The sequence below is a fragment of the Tachysurus fulvidraco genome, chromosome 2 (assembly GCF_022655615.1).
Source record: "Tachysurus fulvidraco isolate hzauxx_2018 chromosome 2, HZAU_PFXX_2.0, whole genome shotgun sequence".
In the NCBI taxonomy this organism is placed as follows: Eukaryota; Metazoa; Chordata; class Actinopteri; order Siluriformes; family Bagridae; genus Tachysurus; species Tachysurus fulvidraco.
The window spans coordinates 35,541,511-35,554,390 of NC_062519.1; the positions used below are offsets into that span (position 1 = coordinate 35,541,511).

A 12,880-nucleotide genomic window follows, 5' to 3' on the forward strand; every position below is an offset into this window, starting at 1 on the left:
AGTACAACCAGGATAGGACAGTAGTCCACTGAACACTGTTAATCCATCCATACATTTTTACCACTTATCCTATATAGTCATGATTGAACCCGGATGTTTATCCTAGGGGACTGGGGCTCAAGGTGGGGGATAGACTGGATCACAGGGCATCACATCACATCACAGGGCACAATCACACACACAAAAACACTCACACAACCATTCATATACTACAACGCATGTCTTTGGACTGGGGAGAAAGACTGGAGTAACTGGAAGAACACGCAAGTACTGTAGGAGAACTTGCAAATTCAGCAAACACATAGTGGAGGTGGCTATTGAAATCAGCCTTAAATAATGCTAATTCACCAGTATCTGTAATTTGTGTGTGTAATCTGATACATTGCTGTAACCATGTGTGGGCATGTTATGGCTGCTTTGCAGTGAATAACTGTAAACAACACCATATGGACTTTAAGTTTTCGCCTGTGCTAATGGATGTTAATAGCAATGTTTTATCTGCTCTCAAAGATATTGAAATCTGCCACAAGTGCTGTCAAGTATAACGTAGATTAGAAGTGTCACAATGTCTGGAAACTGTTGAAAATAGGACAGGAGCACTATCAAAGATTGCTGACATGGAGGGGTGAGGGGACTGAGGAGGGGTGCATTAATCCAGAATAGATTATGCAGATTAAGACTGACTAAAATGCACCTATTTGATCAAACTGTGATGGTCTAAGTCTATGCATCTTTCAGATAATTAAAAAAAGCCTTTTTTGTAAAATGCTTGGGTCTGCTGACTTTCCTCAGTAATATGAATATTTATGGCCAATTACAGACGATTTCTCATATTTGGAGTATCTCTAGATATTAGTTACTTTAATTCGTGCAAGCTTGCTAAAATGTCAGATAAATCAGGTAGACAAAAAAGAGAAGGTAAAAAAAAAGGCTGACTGTATGTGTAAGCAATATTGAATATTGCATTAGAATGAGTTATAGTTCTATTATGGGTTACAGCTGTTTACAATTCGCATGGGGTGTGTGTGTGTGTGTGTGTGTGTGTGTGTGTGTGTGTGTGTGTGTGTGTGTGTGTGTGTGTGTGTGTGTGTGTGTGTGTGTGTGTGTCCTGGGGTACATTCTTAAATGGTTTGTGCCAGGCTTTGGCAGTATGCATGGCGTGTAAGGCTGTTGGAATTGTAGATGCAAACATGTGGCAGATATCTAATATGAAATATAAAACTTGGTGCTGCTGATATCTCATCATTTTGAGATACTAAGACATCATCTGGATAATGTTACATTTTGTCACCACAAAGTGGTGGGGTCGGCAACCTTAAACACTGAAAGAGCCATTTGGACCCGATTCCCACAGAAAAAGAAAAAAAAAACACACAGGGAGCCACAAAACCCTTTTGACATATAAAATGAAGATAAAACTGCATACATAATTTTTTTACCTTTATGGAAAGTATAGAAAACACTGTAGTGTGTTGCTATTATGAAATCAATGAACTGCTACCGAGTAAACGAAAGTTTATTTCTGCAGGCAAACAAAAATATTTTGAACAGATTGAACTAACCTTAACCAAAAATACGCTGGGTTGAAGGTTGCTTTCAAATAAAATGTTCAATGTCTAATTGAGTCCTCTTTGTATTCATGACATCAAAATTTAACTTTCTGGCTGCAGCAAACCAAAAATGCCTCTGCTTCTGTGTGTCAGATTTCTCAAGTCGGCAGTTATGATGCAAATTTTGAGCGACAAATAAATTAAACACGGTTTATTTTAATGTTTTAAGAGCATCATAATCATAAAATTTAGAATTACATTTTTTTAAAAACTAACTAACTAAAATAAAATGAATTTAAATTAAATATTTATTTTCCAAATCTACAGGGAGCCGCAGCAGAGGGATGAAAGAGCCATTTGCGGCTCCGGAGCTGCGGGTTGCCGACCCCTGGTCTAGACCATGTATTATTTTGCACTTATTGGGTAGAAACTCCACAAATTGTCTGGGTGTTTGCACAGTTTAGACCTTTTGTAAATCAATGCCTTTGTTTGTACTGTACAGTGTACTGTGCTGTCTAATTGTAAACACTGATTGACTGCACTGTTGTTATGAAGTGACGTGACATACGGCTAAGTACGGTGACCCATACTCAGAATTTGTTCTCTGCATTTAACCCATCCAAAGTGCACACACACAGCAGTGAACACACACACACCGTGAACACACACCTGGAGAAGTGGGCAGCCATTATGCTGCGGCGCCCGGGGAGCAGTTGGGCGGATTCGGTGCCTTGCTCAAGGGCACCTCAGTCGTGGCCGGCCTGAGACTCGAACCCACAACCTTCGGGTTACAAGTCTCTCTAACCATTAGGCCACGACTGCCCCTTAGTACGACTGCCCCTTAAATATGTAGTTATGTTACTAGTAACTTGTAGTTATGTTACATAGTAGTTATGTTACTACTGTTATAAATAATCTGATTCTGGCTCTACTGCTTTATTGGAACCTTAACAAACATTAATAACACAATTTATATTACCTATCATGAACTTTAATAAGATTTCCAGATTATTCTTTTTCTTATCAAATATCCGAGATTTTTCTGATAATAGGTCAATGGTATAATCTCAGTCATTTTTTTCCCCTCTCCTCTAAAGAGCCACTTTAGTTCACCTTGAACATTGCACCACAAGTCTGCCTTCACTTACTTCTACTCAACAACCAGAGATTTTCTTTTTAGCTGAGATGAGCTGTGCTATAAAAAATCTATAAAAGGATACTGCAGCTATTGTAGATTTGGAGAAGGTAAATGGATCTCTCTCTGTGTGTTTGGGAGCTTCAGCAGGACTCTGTAGATAACACCCTATATAGTGGAGAGTGAGTGTAAAGTGAGTGAGGGATGCTGCAGCATGCTGATTTTAAATCCCTAAGCTGAGCATAATTTGGTTGGTTTTGGGCAGCTCTAAGCACAAAGGGAGGTATATATCAGTCATCAGCCCATCAGTTTAAGCCTCTGAAAAAGAAAACATCAAATCAATTCAGTTGCGTATGAGAGCGATCGATTGGCAGTTGTGATGTTCTCTCATTTTGATGCCAGATCACAAACTGCCTTAATCTAAAAAATGAGCACTAATGTATATTTTGTGACAGCAAGATTACATTCTTAAATTTAACAACCACTTTCCATTTGGAGACCTAATTTGGCATTGTTCAGTGGCGCATATTCAGCCGAAAAAGCTTTTCTTTGCTAGACCGATAAAATGCTGAAAGGTTTAATACAAGGTGGATTTTATTACTCTTTCAAGGCTTGATAGCTCCTTTTTTTTACTATCCGGTAATGGCTATGATCTGTGTGTCATCTGGGACTTCTCTCATCTCTTCTGTTGCAGTTAAGAACCTGCATACTCAAATACACTATATTTAAGAGCTAATGATACACAGTACACAGAAACACAGTACAAATGCTTGTGGAATTCTGGCACCGTTAATTTTAAGTTGCAGTAAAATTGAAGATCAATCAAGAAATTTGCTCTGGCAATAAATGCTTTGTCTTATTTCAGGAAACAGATTAGCAGTCAGTGTTTTTCCTAGCATCAGTTGAGGATTATAATAAATTAAGAACATTACAAAAGATAGTTTGCAAAGAAAAGAAATCTTGTAATATATTGTAACTCTGTATGATTAGGATGTTGAGTAGATGCCAATGGGAAACAAAAGCAGAGATAGTGTCTGATAAGTGTAGGATATTATTAACAGAAATTAGTGGTTGGGGTTTTGATTCCTGCCTCCACTCTTTATGCGTGGAGTTTACATGTTCTCGCCATGCTTCAGTGATTGGGATTTTACAGAAAATGGATGGGTTATCGGGAAAGGGCTTTTCCTTGATAAAGTAATACAGCAACAAAAATAAAATTATGCTAGAATGTGGTTGTTTCTTTTAGTTGATGATGTCATAACGGTCGCCTTTCATATGTTTAATACAACTCAGATTTTCAATGAGATATTTAGTGCTTCCTGTTTCTGAAAAGGAAATAAAACCTATGGCAGGCTGTGCACTTTGATCAGTATTAGCACTCAAATTCTCCAGTAGTTTATATAGTAAAAGTCCAAATAGTAATAGTTTATGTAATATAATTAGTAGCTTAGAACTGGTGTCTTAGTGGTTAGCACGTTCGCCTCACACCTCCAGGGTCGGGGTTCGATTCCCGCCTCCGCCTTGTGTGTGTGGAGTTTGCATGTTCTCCCCGTGCCTCGGGGGTTTCCTCCGGGTACTCCGGTTTCCTCCCCCGGTCCAAAGACATGCCTGGTAGGTTGATTGGCATCTCTGGAAAATTGTCCGTAGTGTGTGATTGTGTGAATGAATGAGAGTGTGTGTGTGTGTGTGCCCTGCAATGGGTTGGCACTCCGTCCAGTGATGCCCGATGATGCCTGAGATAGGCACAGGCTTCCCGTGACCCGAGGTAGTTCGGATAAAGCGGTAGAAAATGAGTGAGAGAGAACTGGTGTCAACATGTGGACTGTGTTCCAGATGTGGACCTTGTAAATTTTATGAGGTAACCAAACCAGTTACCTGAAAAATGACTGTAACAGAGTATAAAAACTTCTAATAAGCTTATAGAATACAATACAAGGAAATTAAATGATAATGAGATAAAACAAAAAAATGAGATAATATAAAACAAAAAATAGTAAAGTAACAAATGATATAAATTGGTATTAGCTGTAGAGTGGAAAAATATTCAGACAAAATATAGAAAAATACAGCATATGATACAATGCAGTTACTGATGAAATACAGTGGTATGACTATAGACTCTTGTGAATAAAGTGCACTTGTGTAATTTTGTGTAGTTTTTGTGAATAAGAAAAAGAGACAGTAGAGGTTGTGGGTGCTAAAGAGTCTGTTCTGGGTGAAGAGCGTTCTGTGTAAAGAGTTAGGTGAAGTTGTGGGTGCTGTAAAACAAGTCCAGAAAAAGTCCTGCCACAAGTTTATTCTAGTTATGAACCTATCACTAATTATTAATGTTTATAAGGAATTTGATATAGTATTCAGTCATTTAGAAATATTCAGTTAGTTGTTTATCTGGAAACTTTGTGTAACTTGATCTTCCTAATTTTCTGTTGAATACCTTTTGATCTAAAGGAACATCTGTATTTACTCAGTAATTGTTCTCCTCTCTCTCTCAGTTCCCCCAGTGATAATAAAGTTGGAGGAACCTGAACGCAGACACCACACCTGCATTGAGTTTACAGTGAGAGGTTTCCCTCATCCCACGCTAAAGTGGTTCTACAAAGGCCGTGAGATACAGTCCACGTACATCCACACTGAGATGGAGCTTTATCAGGACTACCTGGAAGGCTGCCTGACTTTTGAAAACCCTACACACCATGATAATGGGAACTACACACTGGTGGCCACCAACTCGCTCGGCTCGGTCACCAAAACTGTCCTCGGACATTTCCTGGAGGCACCGCCATTTCCCGACATGGACGGTAGGCTTTTGATTTTTAAGTCTTACACGTAGATTTGATGCATTTAACAATGGTGGTGGTTAGCTCTTCAGATACTGTGTGAATAAACTGTGTGAAATCCATAAATATAGATTTTAATCGTTCTCTCATTTAACATGTATTTTTTTGTGTCTCTTTCTCTTTGTCTATTGTGAAAGGAATTATCGAGTATGGTGAGTGTTTCTTTAGCACAGAACATCTTCAGAAATGTGTGTCTAAGCAAGCTAAAAAGTGAACTTTGCTTGACCCTCTTGATGTTCTTTAAAATCTATTTAATCATCAGTATTATTATGTTTCAAACACTAAATGACAGTCATTAACCAGCTATTCAGTGTTCTCTCATGTGTTACTGTAGACTTTCTCTTCTTTAATCAGAATCTTTTTTAATGGAGTTCCTTGCCACTAACTGCCTAAACGTGATACTTTTCTATTGTCCTGCTACAAACGTTGCAAATGAACAATAAGAAAAGTAATAGAATAGAGTAAAATAGCCATAGCCTCTGTCCTGTTATCTGTGCACCTATACTAAAGAAGCCGATACGCCTTTAATCTCTCCGTCTTAAATCCTTAAATTCGTCTTAAATCTCTGCTTAAAAATGCTGCTTGAAACTTGGTGCAGTACAAAATCTAGAAATGGAGACTGAAATGAACAAATAATTTAAGCCCAAGGCAGGAAGGCTTGTGCTTCCTGTTAAACCTGCTTTGATATCACGTTAACTCATGGTGCCTATTTCATTATTAGACAATTACTTAGATTGGAATTACCCTTTGATCTCGAGTGCCGAACTCGACCAGACTACAAAATTCATTTCTGTCCATCTGCAATGAACCTGGTTCCAGCTTGTGACTGCATTGTACTTCCTTTCCTTGTCTTTAATAAATCAGGGACTCATATTAATTTCCACTGCTTCCTGTGAGTGCACTTAGAGTCACATGTGCAGAAATTATTCAGCTTAATACAGTACCATGACATTTTCCTTGTTATATAATGAGGGTTTTAACAAAAGGACAAAGCCAAATATCACTTGCATATTGTTTCTTGACACCATTTAAGAGCCTTTTTTTTTATATACTAGGGAACCCTACGCAGGGAAACGATGTGAACAGGCCAGACGAAGACTCGTTCGGGGTGAGCCGTGTGTTATATTTGTTTGTTGCATTTATTTACAGTTCACCGCTGTTAAGTGATCTTTCCTACTTACACCCCGAGCATTTTCTATATTCTGCTCTGTGTTAACACCATGCTGTTCTTAATTACCCGCTCCGGTGCTCCCTCTGTTCCTGTAGATGTCTATAGCCGTCGGAATGGCTGCTTTTGGCTGCGTGTTTCTCATTGTGATGTTTGTGCTGATCAACAAGTATGGCAGACGCAACAAGTACGGAATGAAAGGTAAGAGAAACTCAGTTGTTGTTTTTTTTTTTCAATCGGCTCCTTGTATTGAAGTAAATGTCATTAAGCGTTTTCTAGTAGGCAAAGCTTGTTAAATGGCTCATAAGAACGCCTTTGAGAGCTGGAAAATGTTTGACATATCAGAGGGCAAAGGTTGTCTTTCATTTAAAATAAAGCCCAGAAATCAACCTTGCTAGAGATTTCTCCTCCCGTCTTTACTGGCATTTGGCAGATGCTGAATGTCTTCACGTTTTGTTTGTTGTGTGAAATTTAGATTGGTTTCAAGCTTAGTTATGGCAGGTTATTGAGTGGGGTGACCTGGCTTGGTGATTCACCCAATTTCCATAAGTTTACCTTAGACCTTATAGCAATACTACATTTTGCACCTAGGTGCTTCCTGGGTGGCTGCTGGATTAAGAGGCTTGATGAAAAATGGCAATGGCCTTATTCAGGCTTCAAAATTTATGTATGGATTTATGGTGCTTTATTAAGTCTAGTACTATGGTTTGAAAGATGGTTGTGACAATAGTTCTTCTTAAATGAATGTCTTGGGCTACAGCTTACATCCTTGTTCCTGGATTACTCACTGTCCTGCACATTCGAGTGTATTCAGTCTACTTAAACTTCAGTTGTTGTGTTTCTTCAGCTGCTTCACCAAAGCAGACATCCAATCCAAATAGTCTTATTTGGCACAGTGTTTTATGCCAGATGCCCTTTCTGATGCAACCTTCCCATTTTATCTAGGCTTGAGACCGGCACTGAGAGTTAACCGCTCAGTGGCTGGGTTAGTCTACTTATACTTCAGTAAGGTCTGTTTATTAGCTGATTAGGTAAATGAGTTGCTAAGTACTGAAATATGTACAAGACAGGGAATACTTTAAGAAGGGAGCCATTGAATATCAACCTTGATTTGATCAAGAACAAATATAAAACTAGATTTGTAGTCACGACAATCTTTGATGTTGGTTTGACGGAACAAGTACAGTAGTCGCCATGACCTACACTTTTTGGAGGCGAGTGGACAGATCAAATGCCAATGCTTTTGTAGGTGAGTGGATAGATAAGATGCCAATACTTATGGGGGCGAGCAGATATGAGCGTGTGACGTTGACAGAACACCCGTAATCCACTTCTCCTAGATGTGTTGATCTCTTTGATTCATCACACATCTATGTACATTTTGATACGTCACACATCACAGCTCATTTGGGGGATCGTGAAAACCGAAAATATGTGGATGTTTATTAGCTTGTTAGGACTTCAGTTAAACTATAGGTACATTTGTATATAAGAGGAAGCATAAACTGACCTGGATGCAAACTTTTTTGACAGATGATTCACATGACTTGGCTGATCAAAGACTTTTGGATATTATTATAGTTTATGATAAGTAATTATAACTTTAATATTGTGTCATCATTGTCTTTTATATTCAAGTGTGCCGCGTTGCCGATGGCAGCACGGAATCATTAGTTACGTTTACCCTTCGTTATGTTTAGTCATTGTTAAGTGTCGTCATCTGTATTGCGTTAGTTATCGTCTATTTCTGTCTTTGTCTTCATTATTTATTAAACCTGCATACGGGTCTGTCTCCTTCCATCCTGCTTGTGACAACAAGTGAGACTGGAAAACAGTTTTATTTGCTAGCTGATTAGTGCTAAGGACTATTAAGGCACTCCCTTAACTTCCGCAACTGTATATACGTTCCTACTACTGGTTGGTTCCTCAGTGGGTGGTGCAACTTCCATTCCATCTCAGATTTCTTGCTGGAGGAAGATTTGGTGCTCGTATATAAAATTTACCAGTGTATATGCTTATCATATCATATGAATTGAAAGTGAAGCAGTGTGTGCTCCTTGCCGCAGATCACCTGTGCTCTACTGTCTTCACTCCCACTTGCAGCTGCTGCACCATGTTGCTCCAAATTTGCATAAAGTCAAACTTTTCTCATGGCTGGACACGTCCACATTTATAAACCAGCGGTTGCTGTCAGTCATGTCGCCGGAAGTCACCGGCTCTCTCTGAAAATGAATAGTCTATGGTCGCTTTTTTACTGTGAGTCTCTGAATGTGAACATACTGTAGCATACTAACTCTAACTCAACACCTGCATAAATTAGTCTGCTTATCACGTACATGAAAGTGATAGGAAAGCTAAATTGAAACACGTCATATGCATATGACATACAAATGAATGGACTAGTGGGTGGAAGCGTGTTTCTAATTTGCATTCAAATCGCCAGGCTTAAAAGATAGTCTATTGTTTTTAAATGGGAAGGATATATGCAAATAATCTATTCAGCCAGACTGTGGCTAGGGAGTCTGTTCATTTCTGTCACTAAATATGGCCTAAAACCACCTATATTTACAGAAATGAGGCCATTCGGCACACACTGCAGAAGACCAACCGCTGAACTTCTCCCTGAGCACACTGGCAAACACATCTTGTTCACTCACAAGTGAACAACACATCTTCAAGTGAAACTTTGGAATGGCTTTTAAAGACAAGATACGGTCTTGTCTGTATCTTGTTCTGAAAAGCTCACAGGGCTGCAAGTGTTCAAAACTTATTTTCCCATCACAAACAAGTACACACAAGTGCATATAAACAGAAGTGTGTGAGGGCAGCCAATCAGATTTAAACTTTCATGATTCTGAAGCTTACAGCGTGATAAGTGCATAGTGCATTTTCGCTGGCTGAGGCTGAGCTTGAGACTAAAATGAAATTTAAAAAAAAGGATGTCCCAGGAGCGCTACCCAATAAAAGGAGCAACATCAGCGGTGTGAATTGTATAAAGATAATCTAAAAAAAATATCAAGTGAAGAACCTGCTCTGAAGACAGAGAACAGCCTATCTATCAACATGACTTTAAATTGAGTAGCCAAATCTCTATATGAGCTGTGGAGCTTGAGGTCATTTACTACAATCTTTGTCTGAGTCATTTGTCTGGAGACATTTCAGTGTCACCTGTATATCTGCTCCCCACTGATAATATTAAATGCTTATTAAATCATGGAAAAAAAACACAGGGCAATATGAAAGTGAGCAAAGTTGTTGCTTGGCTTTTCCTGGCAAAGCCTTCATTCATCATCTTTTTCTCTCTCTTTACAAAACACTGCATGAAATATGCCTCAATGCTATTTCTCTTATGTTTGTTTTTGCACCATTAGATACCGTTGTTTCATAAATTGTGATGCCCTCCTGTTCATCTGCAGAATATAAGCTCCTTCTTTGTGTTTTAAGCGGAACACCTCATTATACCGCACTTCATCATGATCACAAGGTTGAAGAGCCATAAAGGAGGCGGCGTTCAGACTGTGACGTTAATATGGAGGCTTTTTCAGCATCCCCTCACTCCAATAATAGACCTACTTGTCCTGTTTTTTCTCTTCGCATCAGCTGGAGGTCTTAGGCAGTCATTACCCAAGGCTGTATGAAGCCGATTTGTGCCTGTCGCAGGCGCTCTGGGGCACTGTTTTTGGTGACTAGAGTTTGATCACAGTCTATTCCTAGGTGCCAAAGCTAATCACAGTATGTACACAGGGTGTGTGGCAGTGTTTTTGTTCCTGGTGAGACCCCCAGATTGCAATTAAATCGCTGCAGGGTTGTATGAAGCTTTACATGCGATTGATTTACCTGCCATTCAAACATGGCTGCTGTCTAACGTCTGCCATTTTAATGATTGTGCTGCTGCTTTAATTCTCTTGTGCTGAGTGCCTGGGGGTTTGATTATAATAGCAGCTTGTATGAGAGTCATGAGCCTAGAGAAAAGGTGTCCATGCTTGTCAATAACAACATGATCTCTAAGATTATCCTTAGAAGGCTAAGTACAGAATTATTATTATTTTTTGTCATAGTAGCATTTATTTCTTACCACATTTTCGTACTACTTCTACTATAAAAAATACTGTATAGAAATAATTTAAAATATTTAGCTAAGGATATCTTACACTAAAAATGTCTTGGTGATGGAATAATCCCTAAGTTTAAACACTTCTAATATAATAAAATATCACTGCGCTGTTCAATTCTCACACCTTGTCAGTCAGTGTCAATTTATTCGCTCGTACATCAGCGTTGGCTGTAATTCAGCTTTATTATTTCATAATAACAGCCCATTGAAAAGGACTTGTGTGGCACCCGCTATATAATGTAAAGCTAATAATAAACAGAAGTTAAAAAAATAAAAAATCAGAGGCAAACTGCTGTAATGAAAGAGTAGTAAAAGAGTACTTCCTTTTGTGAGTGCTGTATTTGAAATATAAACTTAGCATGTTTGCTTCAACTCCGTCCAGGGTGTATCCTGCCTTGATGCCCGATGACGCCTGAGATAGGCACAGGCTCTCCGTGACCCGAGAAGTTCGGATAAGTGGTAGAGAATGAATGAATGAATGAATAAATGTTTGCTTCACACCACAGGTTTGAGGGATCAATTTCTGCCTCCGCCAAGTATGAACATGTTCTCCTTTGCCTTAAGGGTTTCCTCCGGATACTCCGGTTTCATCTAACAGTCCAAAGACATATTTTGTGTGTGTGCGATTGTGCCCTACGATACACTGGCATCCTATTCAGGGTCTAGCCTGCCTTGTGCCCCGTCTTCTGGACTAGACTCCAGGTTCCCTGTGACCCAGTATGATAAGCTGCGTAGAGAATGGATGAATAGCTGGACAACGTCAGGTTGTTAATACTAACTCAGCTTTGTGTCAAATTCACCTGACACCGTCCCACCACAAGCTGCTTTCTCATAACAGCCTGCCAAAACTGGTAAAATAGCCTTTAGCAATAGAAATGTCACAGACCTATAAGACTTATAATCCTTTAAGAGTATTATACACAATAAACTGTTTCTTTATGGGATTTTCTGTAGAATTGAGACATGAGACATGTCAGTATCAGAATAAAGAGAATATTGAAGACAATGGTTAGCTAGCTTTAAATTTAAATATATTAAATTATAGCTTTGGATATTTTTGTCACAGGTACTTGACTTTGAGTTCAATTTACAATACATACAAATATTGATCAAACTTGATAATGGCAAATTATTTTCTTCTTTCAAACACACTCCAAACCTCTAAAAGCATACACCCATTATTTTTTATACTTGTTTGGTGTAATATTGTTTTTTATTTTCCTATGAGGTTTAATTTCTCATTAGTATAATGAGTACATTCTGCATTCTCGTGTATCTCCTTTATGTAGAAATTGTCTCCTTAAATCTGGACTTTGTCCATTATGTTGACATCCCGTTCGCTTGAACACCCTGTTCATTCAGAATTCAGAGAGAGCATAAAGCAATAAGTTAAAAAAAATAAAAAATAAAAATAAATAAATAAAAACCAGAACACAGGCTAATTAGCTTAATGCACAATCCCTTCCGTATATTACACTGATTTCCTCCCATATGGGATTTTTTGCTGGAGTGCTTTCCATATAATTCATTCTACCATTACCAGGGTCGGATATTATTATTTTTTCTTCGAGGAGCTTCAGGCTAAGTCTTCTTATAGGCCTGGTGTGGGCCACCGTTTTGATTGAATTAGAATCCAATCCTTTGGCCCTGTTTCTTCTTTTAATTCAATCTCATTGCTTGATCACTGCATGATTTTGAAGTTGTGGTCATAAAGAGACATGAGAGTTTCCTTTATAGCTAGCTGAACTGAGACTAGATAATATCTCAAGCCTGGAGTAATATTCTCAGGGAACAGAGCTTTTTCTCCAATAACCGTGGAAGCAGAAATGATCTAGTAGAGATTCACAGCTAGCACATTAGGAACTGTGAGATGGTTTTGCAACACTGGATAGATGGTGCTCTTCTATGCTAATATTACTGAGTAAAAGAGAGACCAGTGATATCCGCACTGACCTGATGAGACCGTTAGTTTCACACAACCATAAGGGTTTTTTATTTGTTTGGGTTTTTTTTATGTAAGGGATAGTGTGAGCAGTGTGCAATGTGTCCTTATAGGAAAGGAAAATTGAGTCGGAT

General features: G+C 38.7%; 1 protein-coding gene across 1 annotated transcript in view; it reads left to right on the forward strand.

Annotated features, from left to right (window-relative positions):
- Positions 1-12,880, forward strand: part of ntrk3b (neurotrophic tyrosine kinase, receptor, type 3b) — a 120,962-nt gene that overhangs the window by 60,282 nt on the left and 47,800 nt on the right. Inside the window, exons 8-11 of the mRNA XM_027162631.2 lie at positions 5,178-5,483; positions 5,660-5,674; positions 6,578-6,630; positions 6,789-6,891. Of these exons, the coding sequence (XP_027018432.1) occupies positions 5,178-5,483; positions 5,660-5,674; positions 6,578-6,630; positions 6,789-6,891 (477 nt within the window). The remainder of the gene's footprint in view (positions 1-5,177; positions 5,484-5,659; positions 5,675-6,577; positions 6,631-6,788; positions 6,892-12,880) is intronic.